The sequence below is a fragment of the Physeter macrocephalus genome, unplaced genomic scaffold (genome assembly GCF_002837175.3).
Source record: "Physeter macrocephalus isolate SW-GA unplaced genomic scaffold, ASM283717v5 random_734, whole genome shotgun sequence".
Classification (NCBI taxonomy): Eukaryota; Metazoa; Chordata; class Mammalia; order Artiodactyla; family Physeteridae; genus Physeter; species Physeter macrocephalus.
Window position 1 is genome coordinate 19,986 of NW_021145848.1, and position 17,440 is coordinate 37,425.

Sequence of the window (17,440 nt, forward strand, 5' to 3'; positions counted from 1 at the left end):
GTTACAACATAGGAGCAAGGAAGAGTTACAGTAGCAACAATGGCTAACACTTATAGTGTATAATAAGAACTAGGTACTGTGCTAAATAAACTACAGAGATGATTTCAACAAAGAATAGTATTCCCATTTTACAGACGAGAAAAGTAAGGTTAATGGATTAAGACTCTTATGAAGGCCACACATAAAATAACAATGAAGAGTTTTAACTCAGGAATGCAGAGCCCCAGTTTTTATGAACCACAAATCAGAGGGGTGAGTGAGTGAGTGACAAGATCAGATTTCAGAAGATTCCCTCCAGCCGCTGTGGAATGGATGGGATGGGAACTCATGGATAGCAAATGGAAAGCAGCAACCCTGTTAATCAGAATAAAAGGGAGGCTCTCTAAGCAATGACGGTTACTGAGGATCAGCACTAGAGCAGAGGCTGCGGGAATCGGTGTAGGGGGTTAATATCTGAGAAATATTTGAAGAGAGAGTTCTCATGGGTTGGTTAGACGTGGTCTTCCGTGGGCAGCAGCTAGAACCCTTACTCTGGTTCAGGCCTTAAGGGCAAGGCGGAAGCGTTCGGGTTTGGAAGTGATCAAAAGAACGCCTCAAACCTCGGCGGCGCGGGGGGATTGGTAGTCCGCGAGGCCGCCCCCAGCAAGGGAAAGCGCTGAGTCATTCTGGCGGGGCGCTTTGGGTCGGGGCGGTGCTCGGGCCAGATCCCCCGCCTTCCCTCTCCCCCGTCCGCATCCCTGGCCCGCCCTGACTCTCGCGAGAGCCTTACAGGCTATAAAGGCTAGCGCTCCGCGGATGCTTTGCGTGTGTGCTTCCTGACTGTCCTTTGTGGCCTGTGAGGAGTGGTGAGTATATGGGTAGCGCGACCTCTGCGGACCGCAGCGCCCCACGCCCCGCTCGTCGCCTTTTCCTCCTCCTCCTCGGGGCCTGCCCAGCTCAACTGGGGTTCTCTGACGGAGAAGGTGGCCGGGCGAGGTGGCCCTCACGTTGGACCCCCTTGTGGGTGCGGGGACGTGGTTGAAACCCGAGGCTAACGGCGGCTTGAGTGTCCTCTTCCCCTGGCAACCAAAGCAGAGGGCGCTGATTGGCTTGGCGTGGCTTGGTGGTGATGGGGGGAACCTTCTAGAGTGGATCTGCAAACTGATTAGAAACTGAGGATACTCGTCCGTCCGTCGTGTATTAGGGGGAAAGGCTCTTCTCGGTCCTGAGCTGTGATTAGCAGTGGAGCTTCAGATACTAAGATTCCGTTCTCCGTCTTTAGTTCTCTATCTGCAGAATGGGGTTTGTGGTGATCCTAAATGCCCTCGGTGAAGACTGCGCACTCTTCTGCTGGTGCTTTCTTTTTTTTTTTTTTTTTTTTTTTTTTTTAATAAAAAAAATTTTTTTTTGCGGTGCGCGGGCCTCTCACTGTAGTGGCCCCTCCCGTTGCGGAGCACAGGCTCCGGACGCGCAGGCTCAGCGGCCATGGCTCATGGGCCCAACTGCTCCGTGGCATGTGGGATCTTCCCGGACCGGGGCACGAACGCGTGTCCCCTGCATCGGCAGGCGGACTCTCAACCACTGCACCACGTGGGATCTTCCCGGACCGGGGCACGAACCCGCGTCCCCTGCATCGGCAGTTGGACTCTCAACCACTGCGCCACCAGGGAAGCCCTGCTGGTGCTTTCTTAAGTGCTAGGGTGGGGGTGATGATGGGAGTGGCAGGGAGGGTACCTGAAGTGAGTTTTGGGGGAGTGGCTTTCTCCAGGGAAGTTCAAGGGGAGATTTCCTGAAGGGGACACACCGACTGGAAGTCCAGCAGCTTCCTACCCCCCCCACCATTGGTTGTGCTTTAGTGGTCGTGGGGGCCCCCTGGAAAATCAGGTTTGGACAAGAAAGCCATTTATGTTAGGGTCACATCCTGTGTTTGGTTGCCAAGTTGCTTTGTCCCTTGCTGGTTGGTTTTTTGGTTTGCTATTAAAGTTGTTTGCTATTAAAGTGGTAAAAAGCTTGTGGCAGTCGATGCTTATGTTTCTTTTGGTTGTGGTATTATGAACCAAGAACTTTGGGACTTGAAAAGTTGGTTTCTTGGCGCTTTCAAACTGATGGCTTACTGGGTTAAATCTTAACTTCTTATCTTGGTCTTGACCTGGGTGAATCCAGTGTAACATTACTCTTTGGCAATAAATTGACTCTTGTTCTACTTATTACTGCCCCAGGATCTTGGCCCCGAGGTGAGAAACCCACTTTTGAAAGGACTTCTGGGCCTTAAACACAACACCTAGAATTTTGAAATAGACCCGAAGCCATAAATCTTGGTCTTGCGTCTTGAAAAAGTTGGATTGGCTTTAGGGTGTGTGCTGTCTTGGGTAAATCTACCTGGAGAAAGGTCAAAGTGTGCTTACCACATTCTGAAGGCAGATGGAGTTGCAGTCCAGGGAAAGGGCAGCATGGCAGCTTCTGGGAGGCAGGTGCTCAGTGTTTATGGCATTGTGCATTTGGGTCCAGGTTTGAGAGTTTCCACCTCTTTCTCTCTCTGCATGTGTGTAATGAAAGTACAGAAGAAAATGTAATTGTACGAATAATGGTTCAGCAACAGTAAGAGTTTACTCCAATTGATAAAGAAATTTCCATTTTAAAATGAAAACAACGTAAATCAACTGTGCTCCAATAAAAGGTAAAAAATTAAAAACAAAAATAAACTTCAAATGCACAATACAAAAAAAGAATGAAAACAGAGCTGAGATTCAGAGATGTGTAATATTTTTGTTTGAAATATTGGAAAGCTTGGTTCATGCTATTATAAAAGTTAATGTAGGGACTTCCCTGGTGGTCCAATGGTTAAGACTCTGCAGTCCCAATGCAGGGGGCCCGGGTTTGATCCCTGGTCAGGGAACTAGATCCTGTGTGCCGCAACTAAAGATTGCGCACTCTGCAACGAAGACCCGGCACAGCCAAATAAATAAAAGTTATTGTAGGGCTTCCCTGGTAGCGCAGTGGTTGAGAGTCCGCCTGCCGATGCAGGGGACACGGGTTCGTGCCCTGGTCTGGGAAGATCCCACATGCCGCGGAGCGGCTAGGCCTGTGAGCCATGGCCGCTGAGCCTGCGTGTCCAGAGCCTGTGCTCCATTGGCCCCCGTACCGCAAAAAAAAAAAGTTATTGTATATTCAGCATCACTGGACACTTTCTGCAGCTAAGTCTCTAAGTAGATGAAAGTTGCTGGTTTTCTAGAAAAGTAAGGCTTGTTTCTAATTGACTTCCTGGGATCTTTTATCTTTTCCAGCTGATCGCAATATGTCTTCAGGAAATGCCAAAATTGGGCACCATGCCCCCCAGTTCAAAGCAACTGCTGTAATGCCAGATGGTCAGTTCAAAGATATCAGCCTATCTGACTACAAAGGTAAGAGTAGTTAGGTTCATTAATATGGAATTATGTTACAATCTAGGGATGGCTTGTTCATTTTCTGTATCTCTTGTCATATTTGATTGTAAAATGATTTTTATATCTCCTGTGTCTTTAGGGTAAGAGGCTTTGTCTTCCTGTTGAATTGAAGTGGTGATTATCATCAGTGAACATAGGGTAGATATCCTAAGTCCAAACTGCTTCTGGAGAAAGCACATGCTTCATTATGTCTGGACATATATCTTTATTATTTTCCCAGTATTGCTCCTCAATTATATTACTGGAGATATGCTCATTATCGTGTTATAAAAGGCCTTCAACAATTTAAAGTCTCAGAGCTAAAGTCTTTGGAGCTGTGAGACTGTATATTCAGTTCAGTTTAAGAAATATGTGTGTCATGATTGCTGTATTAGGCAGAGGGCTTAGGCACATGCCCTTGACTATTTTGTCCCCAGAGAAAAATTGATGTCACATTAGAATAACTCTCCTTTCTGTTAAATAGTTTCAAGTAGACACCTAGCAAGTTCTAATGAGGCTCTTTTTACTTTGCAGTCATGGAGCAGCAGGGTCTTCTGGGACAATTGAAAATACAAATTCCTTAGGATGCAAACCTGAAACTCAGGTGTCAAGTATACCTTTCTTGGTGGTGTAGCAGTCGGTTCCTAGAGTCAGCTTTTGGGTAGAACCTGTGACTAGGTTTCTTAACAAATTACACATACTGGTTGGAATGAGAGCAGATAAGTGGGGCCCTATGGAGAGAAGCTCCTCCTGGCAAACAAGGTAAGTAGCACCATAGGGAGGTGACCCTGGCCCAAGGGCAAAGGCATGAGGTTTAGGAAGAGCGATTGTGTGCCCTCCAGGGCTTGACAGGCTGTAGATTGTTAGGCAAAGCCCCTGAGGAAGGGTTGTTTAGGTGAGTGTGTTTATAGTGATTTTGGCTTTCAAAGTGAATGTCAAAAGGACCTGCTTGTTTTGACTTTTCAAATATTGTTGCTATCTGGAAATAAGTGAATATTTGGCATTGTTCCAAATAGCTCAGCCAATTAGGTATGGTGAGAAGCTGCCCTCAGGTTGAAGATCTAGAATACTTCAATTGGTAATCAGAATGAGTTTCATAAAATTGCAACTAGAAATTCTGTTACCTACTAGCAGAATTTTTGGAACTTTTGCCTTATAACTTTTTTCTTTGCTTGTCCTTTCAGGCTTGTTTGAAACATGTCTGTGGTTATTCAGGTGATCACTTAAACCTTAGCCATCAGAGGCTCCCTGGTGGTCCAGTGGTTAAGAGTCCTCCTTCCAGTGCAGGGGACGTGGGTTCAATTCCTAGTCGGGGAACTAAGATCCCACATGCCGCGGGCATGCTGCGGGGCAACCTAAGCCTGTGCGCCGCAACTACAGAGCCTGCACACTACAACTAGAGTGAAGCCCATGCACACTGCAAGGAAGATCCCTCGTGCCGCAAGGTAGCCGCAAGGAAGACCCGATGCAACCTAAATAAATAAATAAATAAATAAACAAATAAATCTTACCCATCATATTACTGTGGTTCGTTGTGGAAGAATTGCAGAGGTTCTGACTTTCTCTTGGTCTTATTGCCTTGCAGCAGAGAATGCAGCAATTCAGCTCTTTCTGGGCAGTGATTATATAAGCATTGGCATTAGACTGTCCAGTAGGTAATTGCATCTTTGCTTTTTTTCTTCACTGGAGAACTTGGTGTTTGTGCTGATTTTAACTACCCAAAGATCAAAATTAGGCGGAACAGTGTTTATCTGTAGTTGCAGCTAACATGGAGGCAGGAAAATAAAGCATGGAAACTGGAAGAACTTTTTCTTGTGGAAGGGGTTCTGACAGTAGCTGCAATGAGTCTTCTCTGTTGAGCATCTTGTCATTTTAACAAATGTGTCTGCCATCAACTTAAAAAGGCTTCTTTTTTTCCATAGGAGAATGTCTTCTGGTTTACATTCTCTATAAAGCACGGAAGTCTGTTTCTTTTTTTTTTTTTTTAAATACATTTATTTACTTATTTATGGCTGCGTTGGGTTTTCGTTGTTACATGCGGGCTTTCTCTAGTTGCCGCGAGTGGGGGCTTCTCTTGTTGCCGAGCACGGGCTTAGGCGTGCAGGCTTGAGTAGTTGTGGCACGTGGGCTTAGTTGCTCTGCCGCATGTGGGATCTTCCCAGACCAGGGCTCAAACCCGTGTCCCCTGCATTGGCAGGTGGATTCTTAACCACTGTGCCACTAGGGAAGTCCCAGGAAGTCTGTTGCAAAGGCTAACTTGGGCTTTTTTCCCCCCCGCAGGAAAATATGTTGTGTTCTTCTTTTACCCTCTTGACTTCACCTTTGTGTGCCCCACGGAGATCATTGCTTTCAGTGATAGGGCAGAAGAATTTAAGAAACTCAACTGCCAAGTGATTGGTGCTTCTGTGGATTCTCACTTCTGTCACCTGGCATGGTAAATCTCTTGGTCCATTTGGCATGGAGTTTTTTGTTTTCCTTTTTTAAAATTATTACTATTATTATTATTATTTTTGGCCGCACTGTGTGGCATGTGGGATCTTAATTCCCCGACCAGGGGTGGAACCTGTGCCCCCTGCAGTGGAAGCACAGAGTCTTAACCACTGTACCACCAGGGAAGTCCAGGCATATGGACTTTTAAATTAAGCAGCAACTGGGACTGGGAGGCTTTGGCAATAGACTTTCTCAAGTATTGATTTCTGGCTCCTCATAGAAGGGGGTGAGTACAAATGCTCTGACTTCTCTTGTTACTGCCTGGCAGCAGAGGAAAAGCAGCTTGGATTACAGCTGAGTGTACCCTGGTGACCTTAACTGTCCTCAGCCGGTTATTTTACTGCTGGAAAAAGTTTGAAGTTTTTTGGCGAGTTAGATTAGGAAGGTTGGACAGGAGAAGGAATAGTTAATGCTTTTGCTACACAAGAGTTTGAATGAATGTGATTGTGTGCTTTTTGCTGTAGGGTCAACACACCCAAGAAACAAGGAGGACTGGGACCCATGAACATTCCCTTGATATCAGACCCCAAGCACACCATTGCTCAGGACTATGGGGTCTTAAAGGCCGATGAAGGCATCTCATTCAGGTATATACCTCCTGGGGGGCTGACAGTCATCAGGAGAATTATCTGATTGGCTGAGGACCTTTTATTTGAAAGGTAGAGCCCTGATCTGTGGAGTCTTTTTTTTCTCATTTCATTTTTTTTCCTGTTGTATTGAGAAATAATTGATAGACATCACTGTGTAAGTTTAAGGTATATGGCATGATGGTTTCATTTCATTCTTTTATGCAGGGCCTAAGGGGAAGGCCAGTGCAAGTGTGGGAGACCAGCCTATTTCCATTTCTTCTCCATTCTAAGAAAGCAATTTCTAAAACTGTACTGTCTCTCAAACCTTTAATACTTTTTTCCAGGGGCCTTTTTATTATTGATGATAAAGGTATCCTTCGACAGATCACCATAAATGATCTTCCTGTTGGCCGTTCTGTGGATGAGACACTGAGACTAGTTCAGGCCTTCCAGTTTACTGACAAACATGGGGAAGGTAAGTCAGTCTGCCTGGTGACAGGACAGCGGAGTGGGAAAGATGGTAGGAACAAAGTCTACCAGATAAGAAAAGGGTGATTATGTCTCTTCAAGAAGTTGCCATCTCTGGATTATAGTGGGTTGTGGGGGTGGGGCAATGGAAAAGCCTGGGGAAGAGAATATAAAGGCTTCTTGTTCCAACCGCGTATTACCAGTTTCTGCCCTGATCATTTAGTATCGCTCACTGCTGCAGATTCAACTTACTAAACGAGTATAGGAGGATCCCATTGGTATGTTAAGGGAAAAACAAAAGGCTGGGAATCACACCTAGACATGAACCCATGCTGCTCTTGACAAGTGTTTACTGGGGGCAGAGCTTAATATCCCTGTAGACCGTATTTGTTTCATTGGGGTAATGTCCAACCAGTTTTGGAAAATGGAAATGAAAATAGGACTAAGATAACTTATCCAAAGACAGTAGGTAGAAACAGTTAATACATTTTTATCTTATAAAAACCCATTCTGTTGGTGCAGTGTGGTTGTATTTGTAAGACATAATCAACAAATACCAAACTATATATATGTTCAATATAAAAATTTGTTTAAGGAAGGAGGAGGGGTTAGGGCTGAAGGGTTTGAGATGAAATACCAAGGTTCTTCATTAGAAGTTTAAGGATGAAAGACGATGTTTTTGTGAGTCTGAACATGACCAAGTAGATTCAATTTACGGTTTTTATCTAGCATTTGCTAGAGTTCAGGTCTTTCTTACTGCTCTAGCCCTTCTCTCCTTATATATTCTCTCATTGCAGTGTTTTGATAAAGTCCTGAACTACTTGCTCCCAGACTTTGAGTTTACAAGTCTGTAGCTTTTGACAGCTCCCCACCTCCGCCCAGTGTAGTTGTTGCTTGGAATGAGATAACCTTATCCCAACTGTCAAGTTGAGTTTTAAGAACTCAGCTCCTCCTGTCTGCTGCAGGTGCTGGGTATGTAGGGGGAGGGGATCTTGAACCCCACCCCCACCCCAGCTTAATATGATTGAGGGTAAGATGGTTGTGATCAAGTGCTACTGATATCAAGTGCACAGGTGGACTTGGACAAATTTCTTGTCTTATTACATCTCATTTTCTTTCTCTAGAAAATAAGTCGTTCTGACTAGCTCTCTAAGGCTCATTTCAGCTCTGATCTTGTGAGTTAAAGGAGGTGGAAGTTAACCTGAATTAGTGGTGTTTGTTTGGGGGACCCAAAAGTGCTAGCTTGACTAGAGTGGAAGGCTAATAGGTAATGGGAATCAGAAGGCACCATTTGCAGAAGCGTGTGTGGGCTTTACTCTGGATTAAACTATATATATGCGCAATATAAAAATTTATATTGAGCTGAGACTGCCCCCTGGTGGAGAATGAAGTTCAGTACAAAGAGGGAAGGCGCTGTGGAGTGGCCAAGTCGGCCCTTTACTGGACTTTGCTAGGACCTTGCATCGACTCTTGAACCCAAGCGCTCATGACTCTGTGAAGCGTGCTTCTTCACACTCTGTTGTTCTCTGCTGCTTCCCATCCCATTACAACAGGCAGAGCTTTCTGTGTGCAGCCTTTTATGGCTTATAATATGATAGTTCCCGCTTGAGAGCATGTAAATACCAACCAGTCTGTATGAGGTGCTGTCATGTGTTGTTTATTTGACAAATAACCCTGCATTCCTATTTTTTAAATTGAGATATAATTGACATATAACATAATATTATTTTCAGGTGTACAACATAATGACCTTATGTTTGTATATCCTATGTTCCTCTTTTTACCTAAACATTTTTTTGATCTTGAATTTTACACTTTTTTGGGGGGGAGGGGTCTTTAAGTGAACTACATTACAGAGAGAAGGGTGGAACTGACAAATACAAGAGAAATTTTTTACTGAAAAAATCCTGTGTTCCTATTTTTAAGGACAAATAAACCAATATTTAAACACAGCATATATTCATAGTTAATGGTGGAGCTGGGATCCAAATTCAAAGCCCTCCTTTTCTTAGGTAATTTAAAATGCTGAAAAAGTCATTGTTTAGGGCCTTCTGTGTTGGCGAGAGTTGTGGTACTTCAGCTGCACTTGAAAGCTGGTAAATGTGGGACTCAGCCAGTTCTTCTGGGCTCCATATTGATTCTGAAAAACCAGCACTGTTGGGTATGAGTGAAACATCCAAGTGTGGATCTTTCTGTCCTGTCATTAATTATTGGTACAGTCTTAAGTGCCAAGAGGCTTTAGTGCCAAGGAGACTAAATTGTCAAGGTTCTTCTTTCTGGTTCATTATTCCTTCCATCTTTGTATCGTTTGTATTCCTGGACAGAAGAATCTTTGGTTTCCCTGCTGGCAAACTATGGGGTGGCTCTGGGTCTGGTCTCTGCTTTTATGTTGCTTTTTTTTTTTTTTTGGGCGGTATGCGGGCCTCTCACTGTTGTGGCCTCTCCCGACGCAGAGCACAGGCTCCGGACACGCAGGCTCAGCAGCCATGGCTCACGGGCCCAGCCGCTCCGCGGCATGTGGGATCTTCCCGGACCGGGGCACGAACCCGTGTCCCCTGCATTGGCAGGCAGACTCTCAACCACTGCACCACCAGGGAAGCCCCTATGTTGCTTTTTATTCTTGGAAGCTTGTTTATGCTTAGGACCTGTGTTCTAATCCTTTGGTGCCACTAAAGCTAATGACTGTGTAACAATCAAATGGAGATTTTGTAAAGCAGCTGGGTTTGCCATTTAGTGCTTGTTCCATCCATACCTTGTTCCCAGACTGCTGTTTGCAGTGTCTGACATCTGAGGCTGTGACATCCTTGGACTGAAAAGGGCTTCCCCTCTCTCACCTGAGCAAGTGAGATTTTTGCTGCTTCATTACTGGACTTTGCTGACTACATGCTTCCTAGAAGACTAAACAGCAAATAGAGTGGAAAATCAGAGATTGGTTCCCTTGCCTCACTTTCCTTAGGTTTGCCCAAGGAGCATTGCTAACTCAGAACCGTTGGAAAGGTTGAAAGGTTATGCTTTTCTGCATAAAGTATGTGAAAGATTCAAATTTGGACCTTTTGCTTACCAAGGTATAACAGGCAGTTACTTAGTGAAACAAGCAGGACTTTCTGTGGAGGTCCTGCCCCTTATTTCAGGCATTCTTGTTTGGCAGAGTTAAGGAACACTGAGAAGGCAAACTGCTGCTTTCAGATCTCTGAAGGGCTGCTAGAGGGAAGAAGCAGCTTAGTGTTAGGGTTTACACAGTCCTGGCTTTGTCATTTTTTAGCTTATATTTTTCTTGGGTATGGAGGCAAGTCACTTAAGGTTTTTTTAAATCAATTTTTATTGGGGTTATATATAATTTACGTTTTTAAGTGCATAATTCAGTGGCATTAATTACATTCACAGTGTTGTACATCTATTACCACTGTTTCTCTTTTTCATCATCCCAAACAGGCAGTAGTAACCATGAAGCAATAACTTACCATTCCCCTTTCCCTCCAGCCTTTGGTAACTTCTACTTTCTGTGTCTATGAATTTGCCTATTCTAGATATTTCATGTGAGTGAAATCATACAGTATTTATCCATATGTGTTTGGTTTCTTTCACCTAGCATAATGTTTTCAAGGTTTATCCAGGCTGTAGTATGTATCAGAACATTATTCTTTTTAAAGGCTGAATAATATTCTGACACACACACACACACACACACACACACAATGTTATGTCTATCCATCCGTTAACAGGTTGTTTCCACCTTTTGGCTATTGTGAATAATATTGCTAAAATATTGGTGAACTGGTGTCTGAATCCTTGTTTCCAGTTACTTTGGGGCTATATAGGAGTAGAATTGCTGGGTCACATGGTAATTCTATGTTTAGATTCTTGAGGAACTGCCAAACTGTTTTCCACAGCACGTGCACCATTTTACATTCCCACCAGCAATACCAAGGGTTCTTTACATCCTTCCCAACATTTACTTTCCTTTTTTTTTTAAACTATAGCCATCCTAGGGGATGTGAAGTGGTATCTCATTGTAGTTTTGACTAGTGATGGCATATTTTCATGTTTATTTGACCATTTGTATATTTTTGGAGATATGTCTTTTTTCAGGTCCTTTGCCCATTTTTGAATTGGTTTGTCTTTTGAGCTGTGGGAGTTCTGGATTTCAATTTTAGCTATTAATCCCTTATCAGATATGATTTATAAATATTTTTTCCTATTCTGTGGGTTGTCTTCACTTGCTTCATAATGTCCTTTAATCTACAAAAGTCCTTAATGTCGATCAAGTCCAATTTACCTTATGTTTTTTACTGTTGTTTGTGTTTTCAGTATCCTATCTAAGAATACATTTCCAAATCCAAGGTCATGAAGTTTGACCACCCCGTCTTTTCTTCAAAGAGTTTATGGTTTTACCTCATACATAGGCTGTTGATCCATTTTCGAGTAAATTTTTTGTGTATGGTATGAATAGATGTCCAGTTTCATTGTTTTACATGTGGAAATCCAGCTGTTCTAGCACCATCTGTTGAAGAGCATTTAAGCTTATTTTTCAAAAGGTGCATTTTTGAAGCATACATAAAATTACAGAGAACATATGAATACCCATTTACCTACTACTTACTGTTAAAATCGTAATATTTTGCCGTACATGCTTTAGACAGATTATTTTTAGAACAAAGCATGAAGTTGAAGCTGTTACTTAATTTCTTTAAATTTCAGTTACTCTGTGAACAAATTAGGTATCATAGTAATTAGGGCTGTGGTGAGGATTAAATTATATATTTATAGTTTTGTACTAAAAGGCTGAATGATCTCAGACTGCAGGGTAGGCTTCTGGTGCCTGAATGTTGAAGCTCTTTAGGGCTCAGATTTGGTTTTGAGGCATCCAATTGTCCTTGGGAGGGTGGAGCTCACCACTGATCAGGTTATTAATTAGGACCCTTTCTCTTGCAGTGTGCCCAGCTGGCTGGAAGCCTGGCAGTGATACCATCAAGCCTGATGTCCAGAAGAGCAAAGAATATTTCTCTAAGCAGAAGTGAGCACTGGGCCATTTTAGGGCCAGGCTGCAGCAGGTGGCCATGAGAACAAAACCTCTTTTGTACTATTGTCATGCTTAAAACACAAGACCTGACACTCAGCCCAGATGTGGTGTGGGACGGACAGGACAGGCCTTTCCTGCAGGGGTTGGGGAGGCCAGCCTTTCTTCCTCTGGAGGGAATGGCCTGAGCTGTATTATGGGGCAGGCAAACTGATGTGTATAGTAGTAGGGTATCACTTTTGGTCTTTTGTAGTTTTATTAAACTTGAGCTGAGACCTTGTTGATTCTTCATTTTAGGGGGACATTAGCCTTTGAGTGTAAGAGGAATTTACTTTTTGCTTTCCCTCTTTAGGGGAAAATGAGGTGTGAGAGTGCCTCAGAATCAGGAAATTATATTGAGGGGAAATGCAAGTAGATACAGAGAATGGACCTCGAAGCAAGGTGTTTCATTTCACCATATCTGGAGAAGAGCAAGGCCTACTATAATACTGGCCAAGGCACTGCAATTTATGCTGTAGGCTGGGTTGCAGGTTAAAGAGCCCAATGAGATTACTGACATTTACTTTTACACTACTGGGAGGGCTGTATGAAAACCTGAAACTTGGCCTCTTCTGATAAATGCCTGGTACTGATTCTGTAAAAAGATCAGAGTTAGAGGCTTCAGTACCTTTGGAACTAAAAGGGGGAGGGGGAGACAAACACAGCGCTGGTGTTCATAGGGTAGGCTTTCTATGTCAAAAGCACAGTGCTGAGCACCTCTTGGCTTCCCTGGGTTTCTGTCCTTGATTTAAGGGTAGTTCTTATCCTCATATCATTGTCCTGAGGGAGGGTTGTCAGTGGGGCAAAGGTGGATTCCTCCTGGGCTCTTGAGGCTAGGGCAGATTCAGGAATGAGAATCCTTCTGTATATCATGTGGTGTCCTTCTAGACACCTTCCAGACACGGCTACCCCAGCCTACCCACCCCTCTAATATTCAGACAAGCAAGAACTGTGAGCAGCAGTATAGGATTCCTGGGGCCTTTAATAATAGCTTATTATATGCCAGGCACTATTTCATATTTATTCAGTCTCCATAATAACCCTCTGAGGCAGGTACCGTTATTTAGGGGATAGTTGCTTCTTAAGCCCTGTAACAAGCAGCAGCATCTTGAAGCACTGCAGAGAAATGGTAACAGGTAATAATCCCGTATTCTAAGGCAGGTGGCAAGTCTGGATCTGCTTTGGTCTTTTGACCAAACTTCTTTAAGCCCTGTTATCTTCATTTAAGATCTCTATTATAATTCTTTATCATAAATGATCATCTTGTACCCAATAAAACCTTGTCTAGCCAAATAAGTTCCAGCAGGTGCCACTGTCATAAATGAGGATCCCACAGGGGAGGGGAGGGTATCAAGGGCCAGGGGATACAGGTGGTGAGACCCTGGGGCTGAGCCAGCCTCTGCTGGGATTCTGAGGCTTCCTGGGTATGAATGTGGTAAAGTGAAGCTCTTGGGATGTAGAGCTAGGCTCCTCTGAGGTCTGGGCCAAGCCCAATAAGGCCAAGCGTTGGGCAGGCGGAGTGGAAAAGTAGGCCTTCTGCTCTTCTGAGTAGCACTCCTGAGGTGGCACAGCATCCCGGTAAGTCCAGTCACGCCAATGGAAGTTGAAGCGTTCAAGCAGGGTGATCCGGTCAGCTCTTGCAGGTACACAGTCGAGGGGCTTTGTGGGTGGCAGATCCGGCACCTCTATTCCTCGCAGCAGCACCACGCCTCGGATGGCAAACCAGCCCCCAAATCTGGGATGTATGCACACACCTGATATGTGCTAGGGAGTGGGTAAAATAAAAAACAGTCATGGAGGTCGTCTTGGCACCAAATCCAGCTACCAGCAATGCAAGCTAGGTTTGTTCACTTATTCATTCTCATTTCTCATTCTGAGTCTACATGTGAGCCTCTGTCAGTCTTTGACTGTACTCCTCTATTCCCTCTCCTGGACAACTTTTTTCATGAAGTCACTGACCACAAGAAAGGTTTCTTGAGCTGAACTTCAGCTTCCCAGTCTCACCACTCTAATCACAGCTCTGCCCCCTCCATTCTGTCACAAAGACTAAGAACAGACTGTCACAAAGACTAAGAACAGACTAGTTCTCTGACATGATGTGTCCCTAGGAACCAGACCCCTGACCATGGTGCACCTTTGTCCTGGATTGTACCCATCAATTCCTTTACTCGGGAGGTGGAAGAATGACACCTGCAATCTTTTACTTTTGGCTGTGCCTCGCGGTTTGTGGGATTCTCAGTTCCCCAACCAGGTAATGAACCCGGGTCACGGCAGTGAAACCCCGGAATCCTAAACATTAGGCCACCAGGAACTCCTGGGACTTGAAATCTTGAGGGATTTTCCTTTTCTTTCTCAGCCCCTATTCATTCATATTTGCCCTCTGACCTGGGTTCCCCAGGGGTCAGACTCCACATCTTGTCGTTGGTAGTAATAAGCTGCTCCTGCCACATGGGCTGCTGTCTGGGCCAGAATCTTGGGGCGCCGGTTCGGGTGTACCTCGTAGTCAGCGATGATTTCTACTTGCATCTCTGGGAGGCTCTGTGATGGAGAACAAGATGGAAGCTTTTCGCACAAGAGGAATCATGACCATGTCCAACAGAGCCTTAAGTTGTGTTAACACAGCCCTGTCCTCAGAAGTCATGTTTAAAGGGAAAACAAGACCTTAAACTTGGAGTGGGGCTGGGGGCTCCAGCATGAAGAAAACAATAGTGTCTAGGAGGGCCCATGTTTGAAGGGAAATACACAAAGTCTTGTTCAGAAACCTTTATGAGGGGTGACTTGGCTCTGCCCTCCAGAGGCCCATTGTGGAGGAAGACATGGCCCAGCTTTGGGGAGACCCAGTGTATGTGTACGTGTGTATGTAAAGTGTGTAGTGGGGGAGTATTCTGTCCTCAAAAGACCCCAAAGACAGCATAAAGCTTCCAGGTCTAGGGCAAAGAAAGGTGAGAGATGCGTGGGGAATGTTGGGCTTATTCCCATTTCACTTGGAGGCCAAGGGAAATCTGATCATATAGTTGTCCATCAGTGAAGGGTGAGTTGAGACTGGTTTCAGACCTGGGGGGCTGCTAGAGGAGGTGGCCAAACCTGGGGTGAGAAGGCAGAATGGGGAGAGATCACATTGTCAAGGCTGGCTTTAGGATACCCTTCTGCCTGGGGAGTGGCTCCTAGCCCTAGGCAGACTAGATCCTGCACTAAGCTTTGAGGAGCTGGGAGCAGATGCAGGTTTTGAAGCTGGGGAAGGCTACAGCTAGCCTTGCTCACCTCTCTAACACGGCCCAGGTGGTAGGCCACACACTGGTCCACAGGGTCAGTCAGTGGTTGGAGGTGGCAGCTCTGCAGGAAGGGCTTGAGGGCCCGGTCAAACATGGCAGGTGTGCTGAGTACCAGGAAGGCCAGGGTAGGTCCTGGCAGGGGCAGGTGGAAGGCTGGAGGCAGGAGTGCGTTGTACCATGCCACCTGGAACAGAGAAAATTCAGGCCACACAAGAGGGCCAACTTAGGCCTTAGCCAGGCCCATACCTTAGCTTCGCATTCAAGGCTTCATGCATCTTGCCCAGCCTCCATCTTATTCAGTCAATGAAATTCTACTGATGTATGATGTGTGTTTATGGGGACGCATCTGAATCTGACAGTGAGTTACAATAGAGAGGCAAAGAATTCATAAACAACTAAGAACAAAAAAAAATTGATTATATTGTGATTAGTGCAATAACAGGGCCAGTAAAGGCCCTCTGAAATTAGAAAAGGCTTCTTGGAAGCTGAGTCTTGAAGGCTAGGAAGGAAGCTTACAGGCTGACGTGGAGAGGGAGAATCTGGTGTGTGTTTTAAATAGGTCCCACCATAAACAAAGAGGTAAAAAGTGCAAGGCATAGTTGGAGAATAGCAAATTGTCTAGTTTGACAGAAGTGAAGCATCTGTAGAGGGGAGCAGAGGGAAAGAAGGCTGGAGAGATCAGTAGGAGTAAGACACTGACTGGCCTTGAATACTACCAATTTGAGGAATATGGGTCTAACTTGGTGACAATGAGGGGCTAGCCATTTACAATTAAAGGAGTAAACTGACATCAGTTTTAGATCAGTCTGGCTGCTGTGTGGAGGATGGAATAGAGGCAAAGTGACAGCAAGGAGGTTACTGCAGAAATTCAAATGAGAAATAGTGGCCTGGACCAAGAACATAGATGGGTTGAATGGAAGGGAATGGATCTGGGATAGTTAGGAGACAGATTGCTAAAGGTCTCAGTGGCTGATTTTATGTGGAGCTAGGGAGGTGAGAGAAGGAGGAGCTTAGGATGATTGGCAGGGCTGTATATGGCACTGTTCAATACCATAGCTCCCCCTATCCAGGCCTACCTGATTGCACCAGCTAGGCATCCCCACTCTCCCCCATACCTGCCATCCACCACTACTACCTCAACACCTTTACTCAAGCTCTTCCTGATATTTGGGATGTACATAACCTTCCAATCTATCTTTTCATATATAGTTCAACTCCATTTTTTCCAGGGAAGCCTCTCTGAGGCTAGATCCAACCTACCTCTTCCTCTATAATCGTCTCCCAGCACTGCTGTGTGCCACTCAGTGGAAGGGGTGGAAGTGGGCTGCCTCTTAAAACATCAGGCAAAAGGCTCAAGCTGAGTTGATTTAGCTTTGTTTCCAAGCACAGGGCTCAGTGCAGGGGGCACTGGATATGGGGAAATGGACCTATGTGAACAAGGGTAGGTGGTGATGCCAGACTTCTGTGTCAGGCAAGTGTATAGTTTCTATACCCAGCCCAGCACTGGTGATTGGCAACATCATGAATGTAACCTTTTATTGGTAGATGGAACAACCCAGCCAATTGTTTGCTTGTTCAACACCATGAATGCCCTTCGCTAATCAGATGACCTAAATTCTAGCCATGCAAACATTCCAGACCTTGCCCTCCTCCCAACTCCTTCGGGAAGCTTCCAAAATAACTCTGGCCCCACAGTACCTTTCTTCCTGTAAATTACGTAGGTGACAAAGCCACAGGGTTACTGGATCATATGGTGTCTCCTATTCATCAATCCGGCATTGTATGAGGGTAAAAGGACAAACCTGCAACAGTCCTCTACTCGTTTAGCCCAAGCGCCCGTTGAGACCCTGTCCCGATACGTCAAACGAACACGGGGCCAGAAGAGCTCGGGAAAGTTCAGAGGACTCCCGGGCCTCACGCCGGTGGCACCGAAACCAACCATACACTTCGCCCTAGCACCACAGTAGGGATAAACCAACCTGGAAGGGGTAAACCTCAAAGCCAAAAGGGCACAACGTGTCCTCAATCTTCTGCTTCAGCTCTGCGACTTGCGGCTCCATAGCGCACGCTACACGCTGAGCCTGCTGGGGAATGGAGTCTCAAGGTAACTCGGGACGTTAAGCTTTGAGGCAGCTTGGACTCCATTTCCCAAGAACTACTGGGATCGGCAGCGGGACTTCGTAG

At 45.2% G+C, this 17,440-nt stretch overlaps 2 protein-coding genes across 3 annotated transcripts; one reads left to right on the plus strand and one right to left on the minus strand.

Annotated features, from left to right (window-relative positions):
* Window positions 1–736: 736 nt before the first annotated feature.
* Window positions 737–12,220, plus strand: PRDX1 (peroxiredoxin 1). Of its 2 annotated transcripts, none has more exons than XM_007108608.4 (6): window positions 737–845; window positions 3,264–3,380; window positions 5,682–5,835; window positions 6,356–6,478; window positions 6,805–6,935; window positions 11,861–12,220. In XM_007108608.4, the coding sequence occupies exons 2-6, from the start codon at window positions 3,275–3,277 to the stop codon at window positions 11,944–11,946; spliced, it is 600 nt and encodes a 199-aa protein (XP_007108670.1). In that variant the 5' UTR covers window positions 737–845; window positions 3,264–3,274; the 3' UTR covers window positions 11,947–12,220. The 2 variants fall into 2 exon arrangements, with proteins under 2 accessions (XP_007108670.1, XP_054939091.1); XM_055083116.1 differs by lacking the exon at window positions 737–845 and adding an exon at window positions 2,637–2,656.
* A 106-nt stretch (window positions 12,221–12,326) lies between these two features.
* Window positions 12,327–17,440, minus strand: MMACHC (metabolism of cobalamin associated C). The gene is made up of 4 exons (XM_007108607.3): window positions 17,236–17,440; window positions 15,246–15,440; window positions 14,370–14,522; window positions 12,327–13,748 (listed from the first exon to the last, which is right to left on the minus strand). The coding sequence occupies exons 1-4, from the start codon at window positions 17,314–17,316 to the stop codon at window positions 13,335–13,337; spliced, it is 843 nt and encodes a 280-aa protein (XP_007108669.1). The 5' UTR covers window positions 17,317–17,440; the 3' UTR covers window positions 12,327–13,334.